The sequence below is a fragment of the Pteropus alecto genome, unplaced genomic scaffold, assembly GCF_000325575.1.
Source record: "Pteropus alecto unplaced genomic scaffold, ASM32557v1 scaffold16, whole genome shotgun sequence".
NCBI classification, from domain to species: Eukaryota; Metazoa; Chordata; class Mammalia; order Chiroptera; family Pteropodidae; genus Pteropus; species Pteropus alecto.
In genome coordinates, this window is record NW_006438867.1 from 5,800,335 (window position 1) to 5,820,662 (window position 20,328).

Sequence of the window (20,328 nt, forward strand, 5' to 3'; positions counted from 1 at the left end):
GCTCAAATCTTTGTTAAAGCTACAAATAAAAATTTTTATAATTATATTGAAATTTTTAAAAATTGATCTTATATCTAAAGAACCTTGCATAATTTCTTTATTCTGGAAACTTCTCTGTACACTGTTTTGTGTTTTCTGCACAGGCAGTCATACCGTCTGCAAATAATTTCATCTTTGTTTCATTTTTCTAATCCTTTTATCTTTTGTCTTATTTTATTTCACTAACTTAAGACCTCTTAAGTCTTAAGTGATTAGGAATAGCATTCTTGCCTTTTTCCTGAGTAGAAGCGACATCTTTATAATGTTCCTAACTTCAAAGGGAATGCTTTAGCATTTCAACAGTGAGTACACTATCATACATATCCATATTGGTTTAAGGAAGTTCCTTTCTACTTCAAATCTGCTGAGTTTGTATCCTAAATTATACTGAATTTTATCAAATAACCTTTTTACATTTACTGATATTTTTTCTCTTTGATCTGCTACTTTATACAAATAGTCTATTGCTAATATTTTCTAATGTCAATCCATCCTCATATTCCTAAAATAGTCAATTTTGCTCATCATCAATATTACTTTATACTATTGTAGATACCGCCTACTATCATTTTATATTGGATTTATGTTACTATATCTTAAATTAAATTAGCTTATGATTCTCCTTTCTTGCTAAGTTTTGTCTAGTTTCTCTATGAAAATGATAAACTCATAAAGTGAGCTGTTGAATGTTTCTTCCTTTTTTATAACCTGGAAAAGTTTGCTGAGTATTAGAATTATATGCCACTAATGATTAATACTGATAATTTTAAGTTATTTTGTAGTTGGGTTTGAGTTCTGCTGCTGTTACTATTGTTACTGTTGTAGTTTGGAAAGAAGGTTTTTGTTTTTTTTTTTTAACCAATTAAATTTCTTCTATTGGCTAAAGGTTAAGATTTTTCTCTCTTGAAACAAATTTGCAAGTTATATTTTCTAGAAATTTGTTTTGTCTGGTTCCAAACATATTATCATAAAATATTGTTCCTAGAAATGCCTTTTGATCTTTTAAGTGTCTGGTGTTCCCAATTTCATCCTAAAACTGTACATTCATACCATCTCCCTCTTTCTGATTCAACTTGCCAAGGGTCTGCCTATTTAACACACTTTTCTAATTACCAATTTTGGGTTTCTGTGAAATGTCACTGTGTTTTCTATTTCACTGAATTGTGTTCTTCAATTTTTTTTCCTTGTATACTTTATATATTCTGCTACTTTCATCACTTCTTGAATTGGACACTTAGCTATAAAGTTAGATAAACAAAAACATTTTAAGTTGCAACCTACAAGTTTTAATGCACCATTTTAATTGTCATTATTATGTATTCTTTTGCCAGATTATAATTGCTATGAATTGTTAGTCTTATGTTTCACATTCTCAATATTCTTAGGAACTGTTGGTCTGATTGATTTATAATTACTGGGAAACATGTTCAAATCATCCACAAAATTTGAATGTTTCTTTCTCAAAATTCTTTCAATTTATGCTTTATATTATTTTGAGCCTATGTACATACAAGTTTGGATATCTTCCTGAGAACTAAACCTGTTATTATTGTATAAATCAGTGGTCCCTAATCCCCGGAATGCGTAGTTGTACCAGTCCGTGGCTTGTTAGGAACCAGGCCACACAACAGGAGGTGAGCAGCAGCTAGAGAGCAAAGCTTCATCTGTATTTGCAGCTGCTCCCCAGTGCTAGCATCACCGCCTCGGCTCCACCTCAGGTTATCAGGCATCAGATTTTCATAGGTGCACTGGTCCCTAGTGCCAAAAATGTTGAGGACTGCTAGTATAAATCTTTTTTACCCAGTAAAAACTATTACATCTAATATTAATACAAGCTACTTCAGTATTCTTTCAGTTAGTATGTGCCTGGCAATTCTTTATAACATCCTTTTACTTTCAACCTTTTTGTGACATTATTTTGTTATTTACTAACAATGACCAGCTGGGTTATTTTCAATCCAATCTGATAATCTGCATTACGTAATAAATTTGGGCCATTTACATTTATTGTAATTCTTCCTTTTATTGTAATCCTTAAATTTTTAACATGCATTCTTCGATTAAAGTTCAAAGTTAATCATTAGCTCTATACTCCTGATCATCACCAGGGTCATATCACTCATTAACTCAATCCAATCTTACATGTTATTTGTGTCCGACGGTTTAAAACCACTTTGTTAATACTCCTTTAATTAATCATTATAATTATCATTGCTACTTTTTGTTTTATATATCTTCTTATTTAGAGTATTTCTTTGTTCACTACTATTTCTTGTATCTCACTTCTTTTAAATTCAATTTCCATCATCCTCAAGTACCCTAATAGCAGTTCTTTCAGGGAGGACCTACTGACAAATGAATATTTAATGTCTTAATTTCATTCAAACTGGATATGCATACACACATTTATTTTATCTTAGCACTGTGGAAACATAGTTCCATTATCCTCTGGCATCTATCCTTGCTACTGAGAAGTCAGCAGTCAGTTTAACCTTTATTCTTTGGTTAAGGGCTATGCCTTTTCCCTCTGCGTGCTTTATAGATTATTTCTGTTTTGGTATTCTACAATTTCTCCAGGATGTGCCTGGACTGGAATTTACTTTTATTTATTTTGTCACCTAACCCATAAATTCATGCTTTTCACCAATTCTGGAACATACTAAGGAAATTTCTATTTAAATATCTCTTCTCCACTCTCTATTTGGTGTTTTGAAATCGCTACTTAACATATTGTACCTTTTCAATCTTTCCTTCATGTCTTAGTATCTTTTATGTCTTATCTCACTGTGTCTGTATAACTTTCTCAGATCGCCTAGTTCTCTAAATATCTTTTATAATCCAAGATTTTAATTTCGATGACTATTTGTCATTTCTGCATTTTTTTCTAACCCCCTCCTCCTTTCATATATCATGCTTTCTCTTATTTTTATGTCTTTAATCTCTGAAGCACATATTATCTTTAATCCTTTAAGGATATTTATTATTTTTATCTAATAAATACATTATCTGAATTTTTAAGTCTAATCTTGTTATTTATAGTGTTTGAATTCCACCACTGGCAGACTATTTTTTAAGAGTTTGGAAATTTTGTATGATGAGGTCATTTTCATTGAAGCATTATTTGTGTGAATGCTATGCAGCTGTAAGCTTAGATTATATCTTGCCAGAAAGTTTGCACAGATCTTTATGCTAGTGATTCCTATGCCCCTCTTTTTAACTTTGACCCCTTAAGAATCACAGAACCATATTTTCAACTGCTCACTCAAAAGACAGTCATTTTCAAAGAACAAAACATACAAACACAAACATACAAAGTCCTCCTTGATTAACATCACCCAGGCAAGAAACACTGTCATTAGCATATCCTTTATCTCCTAGTCAGTAGAGACTTCTCTTTTACTTTCACCCTTCCTCTCCATCTACATCATTGCTGTCTTTTACTTGAGGCCCTAATCGGTTGCAGAATCTCCCAACATATGAATTTTTGTAATAACATCCAAGTAGTTATTAACTCACTGTTGAAACATAACTTATACAAAACTGAGTTTTTACAGATATTTTATCACATGAACTAAATCTATTATTCTTTTCATTTAGTTAGTGACTAACAAGTGTATCATGTTTATTAAACATTAAACACAATTCATATTATTAATATTAATCAATGGAACAGATTCTCCAAAACTAAGGTTAAAGCAGGATGAATCGCATTTAGAACAGACATACGAATTCAGGACCTTAACATTAACAGGTTAGACATATTTCAGTGTATACTGCTACTTACCTTATGGGCAGGTACCAAATTTACCAAAACTGTATCCAAAAGCTCCTGAGATACTGTATCACCTTCACAAATAATAGAACTCATGAGGTCTACCATATGCATATGAACTTTCTGATTGTGGCCATTGCTGAAATTCAAAATGTTATTTTATTTACAGTGTAATTAAAATGTACAAGATTTAATCATAACATGGTACTGACAAATATTACTTTGTAAAAAAAAAAAAGATACTAAAATATTAATTAAATCAAATTCTATATATTCATTTAAGGCTTCCCTTTCTCACAAATCTTATAGTAGTATCCAAAATCTATTATATTTGCTAGATTACTTTTCCCTAATTTTAACTAGTCTCACAATCAGAAGCAATAGAATGCAACTTTAGTTTTATCTTATATTCAGAAAATCAAATTGCTCTGCTAAAGTTAATTTTAGTAGGTAATTTTAAAGAATACACAAATAACTATGCACATGAATTAAGGAGTAAAATATAATTTAAATAAAAGATAAAAATAATATAATCCAAAAAATATTTTTACATTGACTATAGACTGCCTTAATGCCACTCTTGTGTTATTCTTTACATTACAAAATTAAGTTCTATTCATTTTTAAGACATCTATAAAAATGTTAACGAGTTCTTAAATTACAACGCTTAGCCTTCGAATATTCAACACAACAGTTCGTACAGATTCATTTCTAAGTTAAAAATCCTTTATATTTAAAAAGTTATGTTCCCAGTAAAATACACTTACTTTATAACTGAAAATAATGTTCTGTATAACTGTGTAAAAATTTCATTGCTATCTTCCAACTCAAAGCATATGTTATATGACTTGACCCAAGCAATGTTCTAAAAATGAGAAGTAAAAAAAGGTGAAAGGCAAACACTTTAATAGTAAAAATATACAAACACAAAAGTCAGTTTAAAATGTCATCTGAAGATATAAAACACTGCTTACCTCAAGTAAATAAAAATACCTATTGAATTGTGGGCTCTTTGTATCTTCCAGCCCCTTCAATTGCCTTGTAATAAACATAAATATATCCTTAAAAAAAAAAGACAAAGTATTGTTTAGATTATGAATGCTAAATGAAAATATATACTAAACTCCTAAAGCTAACCTACACTTGTGTGTGTCTACCATGATACAGTATAAAGAACAAGGAAAAAAGATGCACTTGGCTGGAAGATTTTAAATAGCATATCATCATATGAAAACACCAATTATTTTATCACCCTTCATGGGAAAACAGCAAATCATTTACCACGATCTTAAAAGACAGAAAGAAAAATTTCATCTTAGGCAAGTTAAAAAAAGACCTGAAAACTGAATAAACTAAGATGTATGCTATTATCAGAATAAAAAAGGCAGAAATGACGAGTCGACCAGGTTTGTCGGAATAGCACTATACATGGTTAATTATATAGCAAGAACAGTTTAGGCAACTTAAAGTTCCAAAATAAAGCCACCAAGTGAAAAAACAATAGAGTACAGAAGCTTAGAAATTTTTTAAAGACCCTTAGAAGTTAACTTGTCAGGCTTCCCATCCATTCATTATAATTACAGTTTTCCCCCACCATTTCTCTCTCAATCTATTCCCATCTCTTGCTTTTGATTTTTATGATATCCCCCGCTTTGTAATTGGATAGAGACAGATTCAATGTTACTTTGAGTCCAAGTTTTATGGAGATGATGTTCTGGGAAAACCTGGAAAAGATTAAAATTAAAAAAGCTAATTCTGCAAAGGAAGCATGCTAATCAATCAATCTAAAAGAGAAAACATGTTTTCCTTATAAGTAAAATGATTAACAAACATCTTTTTAAAGAGGAAGAAATATATGCAGATAACTAAGTAGGTTTTCAAGAAAATACTATCAAAAGTACATCTTTTAAAAATGTTAGTTTGATAGCAATATTGTATAAAGTATGTCCTCCATGAATGAGCCCTGCAGGTTGGCCTGAGAGAACTAAGCGCCATGCTGACTCTACCTGGAGACGGAAAGACGACAGTCACTCATTTATAATCTAAGAACTGCTGACGTCAGGCATACGGAAAGTATTTTCTGATGACAACAATAAACTGACAGGGGAAAGATGAGAACCAAGTGTCACAATTTTCTTTTATTAGAACCGTAGACAATGAAAAATATGACCCCTGCTAATCAAGATAGAGTGAAAACTATTCCATAAATATTTTAAATGAATTTATAAGTATTACTTTAATAAAAAAGAGGTATTTAAAATTAAGACCCCCAAAAAAAACTGACCAGAAAAAGATACTTTAAAATTTTCAGCTATGAAATAATCTAAAAACTTTAATTTAATCTCAGCTCTTCGATGTTCTCATAAACCATCTTGTTATAAACAGAACAAATCTGTAGCTATTTCTCGAAACAATCAGACTTTAAAACGATAAATACTGCCCCCTATCATTCCCATCCTGAGATTCTTTTACCAATCGAAATATAAAACAAGCATGTCCAAACCAGTTTGGGCATTTAACACTGAAATTTCGGCAGACTTGATTGGAGCAGGTTTCTCTCTCCAATTATTAAGAAGCAGCTCCATGAGTTCAAGAACCAAATCTGGGTTGTTTATCACCACTGTAAATCCAGTTCCTGACACATAATTAACATCTATATCTGTTAAATAAAATAAACCTAAATTGTCTGCCAATTTTTCACACTGAGAATTAGTAATCTTTCTATGGACTCGTTCTCTAACCATATTTTCCACAACTATCTTTTATTGTTAATGGTTTTTCTACTTTTCTTCCTAATCTGCCTTATTTTATGTATTTTTTTGCAAAGCTCTAATTATCTCATGCTTTCTACCAGCTAGATTAACCACTCTACTCCACTTTTCTCATCTTTTAAAGATTTTCCATTCATATATGGCTTTACTTACAACTACTGTGACCGAGTACTTAGGTATCTTTTCTATCCGTTCATTAAAATTTTGTTCATTTTCTTCATAACAATTAACATCACAACTCCCATTAAATGAATTTAGATACCGTGTCTTAAGTAATGAAAAAGGTCTTTAATATGGATTTTCAGAAGAGAAAAGGAATCATCTCCCACCCAAGTGATACTGAAATAGAGCTAATGATGACATAAAAAGTATAGACTACACTTTTTTTTTTTTTGTACTATTCTACTACTTATCTGAAGATCAGAAAGCGTTTTCTAAAATTAAGTACTAAATTGGGGATGGGATAGGAGGAGAAAAGTTCTAAAGAAAACAGAAGTTTAACAAAAGACTGCTGGCAGCTTAAGTCAAAGAAGCCAAAGAAATTATCTAAATACTCTTACTCCAGCGGTTATAGTTAGAAAGATAAATAAAAGTGTCAGTCAGTCTTGGCGGTTCTTTAAATCAGTACTTGCCTTTAGTTTATCAGGGGATGTGTAAGGAGCTTCAGGAGCATAAATCCTGAAAATATCAGCAAGGCAGCAGGCTACCAGTAAGCGAACATCTTTATCAGGATGCTTGAGGAAAAAATCTGAAGCAAGATGTAAAGCTAAGTTTAAATAAAGCTCCTTTTCTTCCTCAGAGTCCTGGTCCATATCCATGAAAGTTTTCACAACCATCTACATAAAAACAAAATAATCAAATAATGAAATCCTCCATGTAAAAATAGTCATTTGAAATAAAAGCCATATTAATTACAAAGGTTAGCTTCCAATGAATATACTTTCAATTTTCCCCTGAAAGGGTCTATCTGAGAGAACAAGATCTTTCTAAAACTATAAGGTAAATAACTTTTCTTTAAAAAACTAAGTAAAACACTTTTAATTTACCCATTATAGCTGCTAGTCAGATTTTAAGTCTAAACTAGCCTTATGTAGTACTTCCGTTCTCAACATTACAACTGACTAGAAGGAGTATGTCCGTCTTAAAAACAGCATCCTTTTTTTTATAATCTATCTAATCCTTTTATTAAGAAAAAAAGCATACCTCTAAGGAAAAACCTAGGATGACAATTTATTTTTCCATCTCAACCATAAAAACACTCCAGATACGTGGATTGTTATATTTAGCTAAAAAAGAATATATAAACAGATTCAAGAAAGGATGAAGATGCACCCCTAACGTTAAAAGCTACCAGAGAGCACCATTGCACCCAACAAAACATTTCTTGTGCCACAGTAAAAGAGAATACGACATGGATACTTCATTTGTAGGACTCAATGGTATGTACAGAATAGGCAAAAGGAAGCTACAGGAAATGGTTCGTTTTTCAAAAACATTAACATAAAAGAAGTGGGATGAAAACAAGAATGGTGAGGAACGGTATAATTCTGTGAAGAGCTTTCTCTAATTTCAGTATTATTAGTCACAATGAACCTCACTCAATCTGTACTATTCCCACTTAAAATCTTCAAATGAGACTTAAAGTTGCCTAATTTGACAGACCATTTAAATACAACTCTCATGGAAAGAGGGCCCATCCGGCACCCAGTAGGTGGAGCTGCAAATACCAACTGACAAGTTGAGCTGGCGTCGAAGTCCCGACACTCATGACTTGGTCCTAGAGACATGCTGTGGGGATTTCCACCCTGCCCAAGAGCTAGGGTTCTGAGCAATAAACTGTTCGGTGTCTTAGCAAACTCTAAGAGCAGCCGTGAGAAACAGTGCTCCTCACAGAGCAGGCCCTCAGCTCTATTACGTCAGATGCCAGAACCCGCAGCAGACTCTTCCAGTCTAGCACTACAGTTAGTGGAAGGGTGCGATGCTTAGAATGACTCTTTTAAATTTTATTACTTTTAAGACATATGCTTTGATGGTCTAGTGTATTATGAAAAGAGACCAAGAAGGAAAAAGACCTACATACAGAGAACTGTTTTTCTCCAGAATATCTTCACAAAAGAATGAGATTAAGTATATTTTGAATAAAATGTTACAGGAGACTCTAGAAATTATAGAAACAATAACACCTTACATATTAACAAATTGTTATAATTTATAAAACGTATATCTGTACTTGTACATGTCAAAAATTATAATCATCCCACTACTAAATCCTTTTTATATTTTTCTAAGAAAAGGTTGCTAAAATAGTGGGAAGTGTAAATCGGGAAAATTAAAGAAGATAAAGTATACCAACCAGACTACTGCTGGGCATAACCATCTACACGACAATGAAAGCACACCACAAACACGAAATGTGAGCAGGGTGGAAACCACTCCACGACTAATGACTATGTTTACTCCAGGGTTAGATAATGGGGTTCCTCACTACTGTCTACAACTTAAACAGGTACAAAACTCGTTAATAAAACTCATGTGTTCTCCAAAGTTAAAGATGTCTGAGAAAATAACAACTCTAAAGGACACTTAAATGTTAATCATCTTATTATAAATGTCGTCTCTGTTTAACACTAGTTTGTTAGCAAACAATAGGGATGTTTACCTATCTTTGCTGAAATAAAAAAAATCTGAGGAAATTGTTTCTCTAAAAATTCAGTAAGTCGAGAAGACATAGTCACACAGAAAATGAAAAATGTCATATAGAGAAAAAAAAAATACATACACGTTCCCAACTAGATAAAATATCTATATACTGTTCAATTTAATCTGTTCAAAGATGTCTTTTCCTTTGATTAATAAATATCTAATATTTAGTATTCTAATACTTTATGCATAAAGGTATAATACTAAGACTTTACACAGAATTTATAGTAGGTTTTAGGGTCCTTTTAATAAAAATGAACCATGCACAAAGCTATAAAATAGTACTTTGCTTCAAAGCTCCTGGGCCTTCAATGACAAATGAAGGCAAGTTTCCCAGTCTTAAAATACAAGTAAATAATAATATATCAAGCAAAATAAATGACTAGGTAGATGTAACCTATAAGGGAATAAATACTCAAAAATAAAAAACATCTGAACTGATGAATCTGCTTAACAGTCTCCTAGACCACTCTGCTCCTTTAGCCATTTTAACGATCACAGGGACAGACCATCACTGCCCTGAAGAGAAAGGTGAAATATCATTCGAACGCATTCACAGAGCCTCTAGCCACAGAATGACCACCTCATCTATGGAAGTTCATCGTCAACCCTGACTCATCACTACGTGTCAAAAGCAGAGAGAGAGGATAAAAGAAAAGCTCTTTAACCTACTCTCAAAATAACTTACAAGAAAGTAAAATACTGCCTGAATACTTAAAACTGCCTTTCTCAGATAAAAATGGTAGTTTTTATAAATAAAAGAGAGATAGGAGGAGACAACTTTATATAGGCAAAAATGCATATGAGTATTGTGGATCTGTCCTTTATATCTAAGTATAGGAGGCTCTGGAAAACCTAGCTACTCCTTTCTAATTGCTCTCCCATTAACCCCACCATCTTTACTGACTTCACTCTCTGAGGTCCTTTCCCTGCCATTCTCTGCTCTGACTTGCTTTTTCGAGTTACCCTAACAAGATACAGCCCTATGTGATTTCCAGAGGTGACCGCCCCCCCCCCAACCTAAACAGAAGTAAAAATAACATAACCCAATTTTACTTACCTTTAATCGTCTCACCATCTCTTCTTTAGATATTTTATCTGAGATTTCCTTGACACCAGGAGGATAAGTAATTTTTCCATCATTGGTTCTGGTCTTTGAATGAGCCATGATGGAAATATTTTTACCCCTAAAACAAGAAAACTATTAGATCCAAACCAAAAAATAAGTATAAACAACATTCATAATTAACATGAAAAGTAGCCTCCCCCCCCCAATAATTTATAACAATTCACTTATCTAATTAATGTATATCGCTTTATTGAACATTTCCCAAAATTTTATTTTCAATTCCATTAGTGGCAAGCTAGTTTATGTGCACTAAACTTCCAATTAAAAAACTATAGATGATAGAAGAAATATCTAGAACAAGCATATTTTTTAAAGCATCTCAAACTGCTCAGACAAAAATCTAAGAAAAATGCAGAAACTCAGAGAAGTAAATGGAGCACTGGAGCATTACACCCATGTATGGCCTGAGGGCAACGTGCCAACCCTGACAAATCTGGAGCTTGGTTTTGGTGGTCTCATGGGGCAAGGGGACCAGAGGTAAATCTGACCCTGTCAAGGCAGAACGTCAGGATACAGGCCCTCCTGACATCAATGTGGAACACCCCCCGCCACCACCACCACAAAGGTAACACCTGCAAAAGAGAGCCAACCAGAAACCAAACTGCGCCCTGCCTTGTCAGCACCCACCGGGGACAGCACAGAAGGCCACCCTGGTACTAAGCAGAGCAAAGTAATATCGAACACGAGACAAACAGCTACTTAGTTTTGGCTATGGACCCGCACATTTATTGAAGTCCACATTACCTAAGTAGTCCAGAGAACCTCAAGACATGAATGCAGTGACCCCCAACTAACTGCTAGTACTCCAAACACCTAATCTCAATAATCCCAAGTCATACCTAGAGGAAGGCCTTAAAGAACTCCCACTATGATGTTTTTAGGACAATGAGCATTATCAGGTCAAAGATAACCAAGTACCTAAGGAAACAAGGCACTAGGAGCAAGAACCAGCAGAAATACCAGATCCCAAGACGAGATCCACAAAGACTCAGGTATTATAATTATCAAGCAGATTACAAAACTACTAGGTTTGTAATTTTAAATATATAAAAGATAAGTCTAAAATATCTACAAGGAATAAAAATTATAAAGAGTAAACTAAAAGATATGAAAAAGAACTTCTAAAAATGGGAAATTATAAAATTGAAATTAAAAAGTCAATGGATGAATTTATTAGCAAATTAGAAAAAGCTATTAAAATTAGTGAACTGGAAGAGCAGTCAGAAGGAATTATTCAAAAATACAGAACTCAGAAAACCAAAAATGGAATATACAGAAAAAGAAAGGATAGACAGGTTTAACTTATGATTCGTGGAACTACCAGAAAGAGAGAAATGAGGCAGAAGCCCCTCTCTGAGGTGACTATCATAAAATACCAATCCACAAAACCAAGAAGCCAAACAGAATTAAATTCAAAATTATAACAGTAACTCCAGAAAACAATTAAACCTCAAAGCAGACATATTATCTTGACAGTAACAGTATTTAAACTAATAGGTAACTTCTTAATGTCAACAATGTAAGTCTAAAGATAGCAAAATGTCACCCTCAATGCAGGAAAAGAACATAATTGCAAAACTCGAGTTTATATTCAAGAAATAAAACTTTCAAGAATATGGTGAAATAAAGACAATTTAGCCAAACAAAAAGTGGAAGCTATAATAAATTAATATATACAGCATTAGGAACATTGTTTAGTGTAGTATGATATACATGATCAGGTTAAAAGACCAAGATTTTAAATTTTCAATATAGAGAGCTTACAAAAAACATTTAAAAACATAGGTATGAGATGTTGAAAGTAAAAGGATGGAAAAATATACCATACAATAATTAAACAAACAAAAAGATCATGTACGCTAAATAGAAATTTAAGATTCAAAATAATAAAAAGTAGGCCCCAGGATCTACTCCTTGGTATTTACTCAACAGAAGCACATACATGTGTCCACCACAAAACACAAAAATGTTCAAAGCAACATCATTCATAGTAGTCAAATTAGAATGCAGCACAGATGCCTATCAACAGGACAACAGGTACACTGTAGTATATTAACATGGGCTACAATACAGTTACAGAGTAAATAAACTATTGCTTCACACATTAACTTGATTAACATCCCAAAGATAGTCATGTGAAAGAAGCCAGAAATCAAATAGGATACAGTATATACGTTTCTATAGGAGTTAAAAACAAGGAAACCCAATCTATGATGTTAAAAGTCAAGACAGTGAAAGCCTTTGGTAGAAAGTGTAAATGACAGAGGGACAGAGGGGATGTCTTAGAGACAGGCAATGTTCTCCTCCTTCTTTACCTGGATGTTGGATACACTACCGTTTTCACTTTGTTTAAAAACACAGAGTTAGACACTTATAATCTTTACCCTTTTCTGAATCATGTTATACTTCAACAAAAAAAGAAAATCTCCAAACATTTAAAATTGTTAAAGTACTTCCTAATAATCAAAAGAAAACAAGCACAGGATTAACACAGTCAAAAATCACGAGCCAGTCTTACAAATTTTTGATATAATAATGTTTGAAATTTAGATAAAAAGGAGAAAATCTACATCTCACTAAAAATGATCAAGGAAAAAAATTCACTTAAGAAACTAAACAAGTAATCAATAAGTCTTTCCACAAAAATAAAATATCTAAGTCTAGATGGCATTATTGGTGAGTTCTACCAAATCGCTGAGGAAGAAATGCCAGCAGTCCCCCAGTACCCATGGTTCTGCTTCCTACAGGTTCCATTACCCGTGGTCAGCTGCGATCCAAAAGCATTAAACAGAAAATGTCATAAACAAACAATTCATAAGTTTTAAACTGCATGCCGTTCTGAGTAGCGTGATGAAATCTTGCACCGCCCCACTCTAGGCAGACCAAGATGTGACTCATCCCATCCAGTACATTCACCCTGTACATGCTACCCACCGATAGTAGCCGAGCATCTCAGTTATCGATCGACTGTCATAATATCTCAGTGCTTGTGTTCAAGTGACCCTTATTTTATTTAATAATGACCCCAAAGTACAAGAGTAGTGATGCTGGCAATTCAGATATGCCAAAGAGAAGCGAAAAACGCTTCAAGTGTAAAGGATTTAAGTACAGAAAAAATAAAAACAGTACATATAGGGTTCAGTACTATCTGTGGTTTCAGCCATCCCCTGGGGGTCTTGCAAAAAGGTTATTACCCAACCTATAGGGTACAACTGTAATTTGTCACATAAACAGTTCCAAGGACTAGAAAACAAGGAACTCCTTTCCAATTAATTTTATGCAACTAACTAGCATAACCATGATACCAAAACTCATGGAGAAAATTAAGAGAAAGGAAAAAGTCAGAGAATAATCTTGCCCATAGATATAGATGCAAAATTCCTAAACAAAATATTATAGGTAACGAAATGTAGCAACATATAAAAAATTGGGTTTATCCCAAGAAATGCAAGGTTGAATTCACCATGTTAAGAGACTTTTTAAAAATCCTGTGATAATCTCAATAAACGAAGAAAAAAGTTTGATATAATTCAACATCAATTCGTGACTATTAAAAAAAATAATAATAACGAATCAAGAAAGGTAGAGTGCTACAAACACCCTACAGCATAACATGCTTACTGATGCTCCGCTGAAAGCTTTTTACCTGTGATCAGGACCCACACAGCATACCTGCTACCATCACTTCTATTTAACGCTGTAATGGAGATGCTGGCCAAGAGAGCAAGAAAAAGAAAGAAAGAAAGAAAGAAATCAAAGGGAACGAAACAGTCATTATTTGTAGATTATACGAAAATGTATAAACTCCAAAAGGATGTACAGATGAAATATCAGAATGAATAAGACTGAGTTTATGAGCAGGGCTGCAGAGTAGAAAAATCAATATATAATACTACCTACAGCTAACACAATACTTGATGGTGAAAGACTGAATAACCTCTCAAGATCAGAAATAAGACAAAGATATCTGCTCTCATTGAACATAATATTGGAAGCCCTAGCCAGCACGATAAGGCAAAAGAAAAGAAAAGGCATACAGATTGGAAAGGAAGAACTAAAACTATCCCTAATTCCAGATGACAGGACTTGTCTACATAGAAGTTTCCAAGGAATTTACAAAAGGAAAAAAAAAAGTAAAACACAAAAAACTAGTTTCTCAAGGTTGCAGGTTATACAAATCAACACACAAAAATCAATTGTATTTACTCTACACACTAGAAAGGAACAGATGGAAACCTAAGTTAAAAGCACAACACAATTTTCAATCATTCTCCCCATTAATGAAATACTTCAGTATAAAGCTAACAAAACACAAGATTGGTATGCTAAAAATTACAAAATACTGATAAAAGAAACCAGAAGATCTAAATAAATAGAGTCCATGCCCATGAACTGGAAGACTGACCACAGTAATCAATGCTTGCCCGAAATGATCTATATAGGTTTAGGGATTCTAACAACGTCCCAGCAAGACTTTTTATTGGTAGAGATAAGCTTATTCTAAAATTTAAAAGGAAAGACAAAGGAACTAGAATAGATGAAATAATTTTAGAAAAGAATGAAATGGGAGGAAATCATTCTACACAAGTTTAAAACTATACAGCTACGATAAAAAAGACAATGTAATACTGGCAGAGAGACAGACACACAGATCAATGAAACATAACAGACGACCTGTAAAGAGATCCACACAAGTGTGCCCAATTGATTTTTATAAAGGTGCAGAAGCAAATGAATGGAGCAATAATAAATCTTTTCCACTTATAGTGCTGCTGGAGAAACTGAATGTACATAGACCAAAAAAAAGCCTTGACCTAAACACTTCATACTCTATACAAAAATTAATTTAAAATTATACAAAATGTTAAGAGAATCAAAAGATAAGCTACAGATTTGGAGAAAATATTTGCAAATACATATCCGACAAAGGACTTGCATCTAAAGAACTTTCAAAAAAACACTATAAAACACTCAAACAATCCAATTAAAAATGGGCAAAATACATGAACACTCATTTGAAGAGGATGTATAGATGGCAAATAAGCGTACTGAAAAGATGTTCAACATCATTAATCATTAAGGAAATATAAATTAAAACCACAATGAGATATCCTTATATAATATTATTAGGATGGCTAAAATAAAAAAGTGATAACATCAAATGTGGACAAGGATGCAAAGAAACTGGATCTATTACACATTGCTGGTAGAAATTTATAACGGGATATATAGCCATAACTGAAAACGAGTCTTGCAGTTTCTCATAAAACTAAATATGCATTTACCATACAAACCCGAAACTGTACTCCTGGCCATTATCTCAGAGAAATGAAAGCCCAAGTTCATACAAATATGTACAAGAATGTTTATAGCAGCTTTATTCATATACCCCCAAACTGGAAGCAACCCAAATGCCCTTCAATAGGTGAAGTTAATCAAACTCTGATAGATCCGATCCATTCAATGAAATACTACTCAGCAATAAAAAGAACTGATTTACTGATATAAGCAATGACTTATGGTCATTATGTTTATTTAAACAGCCAATCTTAAAGGGTTACATATTGTATGGTTCCATTTATTTAACATTCTCAAAATGACAAAAGTCCAGACATGAAGGACAGATTAGTGGTTGCCAGGGGGCATGAATAAGAATAAGAAGTAGCATGAGGGAACTCCTTCATAATTCTGCGTCTTGATTGTGGTGGTAGTGACATAAATCTATACATGGGATCGAGCCATACAGAACTTCACACACACACAGGGGAGGGGGAGAGGGAGACAGGAGAAGGAGAAGGAGGGAGAGGAAGAGGGAGAGAGACAGGGAGAGGGAAAATGTCATGCAAAAACAAGAAAACTGAATAAAGTCTGTAATCTAACAATATCCTACCAATGTCAATTTCCTGATTTTGATATTGTACGACAGTTACAGAAGTTGTCACCATTAGTAGGAGATGAGTGAAGGGTTCACGGGACTCTAGGTACTATTTTTGCAACTTTATCTCTAATTATTTCAAAATAAAAAAGGTTTTGCAAAGCAAAACAATCAATTATATTATTTGAATAGCAACCTAAAAGTTTAAAAATGTAATTTACATTGCAAAGTATATATTACCTAGGAATTAATCTAACAAAAGATATACTTTTACAGAGAAAATCATAAAGCTCTATTGACAAAAAAAGAAAACCTATGTAAATGAAGAGATACCATGCTCATGGATATTTAGAAGTATCAAATACTGTAAAGATAGTATATCTTCCCACACTGAATATGGAATCAATACAACCCTCGTCAAGCCAGGTTTTGATTTTTAAATAAAATTACAATTTAAAAAAATTATATATAAATGCAAAGGCCAAGAACAGCAAGATACTCAAGAAAAACACAGTGAATGAACTTGTTCTATCAGCTATTAAAACCCATTATAAAGCTTAAGTAATTTAGAAGGTGTGGTATTGGTGCAGAAAAGGATCTACAGGAAACATCAGACATCCTAGAAATTGACACGCACAACATGAAACTTAACCTATGAAAACAGTGGCAGGGCACATCAGTAAGAAAGAGGCAGAGAGAACAAAATAAGTTTTGACTATCACTTAATATTTTACCAATATTAAGTCTTTCAATTGAACACTAGATATATTTCCATTTATTTGTGTATTCTTTTGTTTCTTTCATCAATGTATTGTAGTTTTAGTACAAAAGTCTTTTACCTCCTTGGTAAAGTTTATTCCTAAGTTTTTTTCTCTTCTGATGCAATTCTGAAGGGACTGTTTCGTTAATTTCCTTTTCAAATAGCTCATTGTTAGTATATAGAAAAACAACTGATTTTTACATGTTGATTTTATATCCTGAAACTTATACTAAATTTGTTTATTAGTGCTAAGAGTTTTTTTGTAAGATCTTTAGGGTTTTCTACATATGACATCATGTCATCTTCAAACAGATAATTTTACTTTTTTCCTTTCTGATTTGAATGTCTTTTACTTCTTTTTCTTGCCTAATTGCTCTGGCTGGGACTTCCAGTAATATGCTGAATAGAAGTGGCAAGAGTGGGGATCCTGGTCTTGTTCCTGATCTTAGAGGAAAAGTTTTCCATTTTTCATCACTGAGAAATGCAAATCAAAACCACAATGAGGTATCACTTCACAAAGTTAGGATGGCTATTATCAAAAAAAAAAAAAAAAAAAGATAAGTATTGGCAAGTATGTAGAGAAACTGGAATCTTTGTTCGCTGTTGGTGGGAATGTAACATGATGCAGTCGCTATGGAAAACAGTAATGAAGCTCCTCAAAAAAATTAAAAATAGAACTATCATATAATCCAGCAATCTCATGCGTGGCTACTTTATCCAAAAGAATAAAATTTGGGATCTGAAGCAATATCTGCACATCTAAGTTCACTGCAGCATTATTCACAATGGCCAAGAAATGGAAACAACCCAAAGGTTCATCAACAGATGAATGAATAAGGAAAAAGTGGCATACAAATACAATGAAAAAGTAGAAAAGGAAATCCTACCATTTGCAATGACATGGATGGGCCTGGAAGATATTATACTAAGTGAAGTCAGTCACACAAGGATAAATACTGTATGACTCCATTTATATGAGGTATCTAAATTAGCCAAATTTATAGAAGCGGAAAATAGAATAGTGGTTGCCAGGGGATGAAAGGAGGAAAAAATGGGGGGTTGTTATTTAATGAGTATAAAATTACAGTATAAAAATGATTAAGTTCTAAAGATACGCTGTACAACACAGTACCTGCCTACAGATAATATGGTGTACGCTTAAAAATTTGTTAAGAGGGTAGATCTCATGTTAAGTGTTCTTACACACACACAAAAAGAAAACTTTAGGAAGTGATGGCTATGTTTATAATCTTGATTGTGGTAATGGTATATGCATGTGCATGTGTCCAAACTCATCAAAACATATACATTAAATACCTGCAGTCTTTTGGCATTTCAATTATACTTCAATAAAGCTCTAGAAAAATAAAAGAATAGATTGTCAAGCACTCTTTTGAAAAATAAATGTTTTTCCCCATGTGCTGGGAAACGGAAAGGAAAAGGAAAAGGGAACGGGAACAAGAAGGCAAGGAAAGGAAAGGAAAGGAAAGGAAAGAAAAGAAAAGAAAACAAAACAAAACAAAACAAAGCAAAACAAAACAAAACAAAAGGGCCGTGCAGGGACATGTCTGAGCTAGAGACAGATTTGGGAATATTCAGTCACAGATAAACCCGGGGCACAGATGAGAGCATTTAGGAAGATGTGTAAAGTGGGAAGAGTGGCAGAGGACCAAGGATGAGAGCCAGAAGGCCCATCTTTAAGAAACGGGCAGAGGAAAAAGAGCTTGCAAAGGAATGTGACAATAATTGAAGAGGTAGATGGAGGACCCTGGAAGAAGCTGCATCAGAAAGTAAAGTACAGCAAGTTTCAAGACAGGGGGTGGCTGACAAACAGTACTGGATGGCGCAGAAATCTCAAGATGAAAAACTAAAAAGATTCCACTGAGGGATCTGCCGTAATTGGAATGAGGGTTGATGAAAATGTTCTAAAACGAGATTATAGTGATGATTGCACATTTCAGTAAAATTACTAAAAATTTTTGAATTGTACACTTGAAATGAGTGAATTTTATTAATTTTATGGCGTGCAAATTATACCTCAATAAATGTGTTTAATTTTTTTTTTAATTTTAAAAAATACTTTTAGGTGAAACATTTTCACATCAATGTGGAAAAAAAATGATATTGTACCCACTCCTCACATCATACACAAAATGAATTTCAGGAAGATTAATGACTTAAATATAAAAGTGAAATGTAGAAGATTTTAGAATAGAGAACAACTTCACGACCTCACATCAGGAAAAGCATGAACTATCTAGCAAGAATCAACCTTATAACTGCGTTCTTTCAACGAAAGAAGACATTGAGCAAAGGCCGAGGGCAAACTATCCCATAGGAAGGTAAATAAATGTGATAAGATTCTCTGCTTTCAACAGAACATGGTGTGGAAGGGTCCCTCTGCCTTGCCACAACAGAAGCAAAAGCTGTTCATCGTCCATAGCAACAGATACACAGCTGTGATCACAGACTGCCGTTAGATAATGCAGACGCTGTGACTCATCCACACAGTCAAAATTTATCAAGTGTCTATTACTTGCAGAACTCTTTCACAGTGACTTTAGGGCAAAGTGAGACCAAAAAAAGATTTTGGTCTCAAAATCTACCAAAGGAAACAGACATCTCCCTAAACAATTAAACCACAAATGAATTCCATTAAAAAAAATTTTTTTAAGTTTACTTGAGCAAAAATCAATTCAAATCAGGCAGCACCAAACCAGAAGTAGTTAGAAGTTCTCCACTGACAGGATCAAGGGGAAAGACTTTTACAGAGAAAAGGCAGAAGCAAAGCAAGAAAATTATTTAATTGGCTACAACTTAAACATCTGTCTTATTTGGAAAAATCCATTTGGCTGTTTGTGATTAGCTGTCCTTAGTTTTGCTTTCTTAGCGTTGAGGCATTTACAGCTAAAATTACTTTAACAAAAATAACAAACAAGCTTGGAAAAAAATAAGACTGAAAGAAAGCCCACTTCTATAAGTGAATGGAGGTGAACTGGTAATAATACATATAACAAAAGGACAAAAACAATTGGAATACATCTCAAGAAGATCAGAATGTTACTGGTCCACAGTATGACCTAAGGAAAAGGTGGACAGAAATAAAAGGCGCTAAGAAGGAAAAGAGCCAACAAAGGAGCAAATTATTTAGTTTGCACTTCAATTTTATAAGTGATGATACTGTAAGCAGAAGTTTGAAATTCCTCTGTGAATATACGCAGGCTGTTTCCTCTGAGTAAGACATACTCACCAGCCCCTGACCACTAACCAAACTCTATGTAC

At 33.4% G+C, this 20,328-nt stretch overlaps 1 protein-coding gene across 6 annotated transcripts in view; it reads right to left on the reverse strand.

Moving 5' to 3' along the window:
* Positions 1-20,328, reverse strand: part of PDS5B (PDS5 cohesin associated factor B) — a 110,274-nt gene that overhangs the window by 87,599 nt on the left and 2,347 nt on the right. For all 6 annotated transcript variants that reach the window (XM_006915820.3, XM_025049502.1, XM_025049501.1 and 3 more), the window contains 5 exons: positions 10,343-10,469; positions 7,215-7,418; positions 4,786-4,872; positions 4,579-4,676; positions 3,824-3,950 (listed from right to left, as the gene is read on the reverse strand). In XM_006915820.3, the coding sequence (XP_006915882.2) occupies positions 3,824-3,950; positions 4,579-4,676; positions 4,786-4,872; positions 7,215-7,418; positions 10,343-10,469 (643 nt within the window). Of the gene's footprint in view, positions 1-3,823; positions 3,951-4,578; positions 4,677-4,785; positions 4,873-7,214; positions 7,419-10,342; positions 10,470-20,328 lie in introns of those variants that run through there.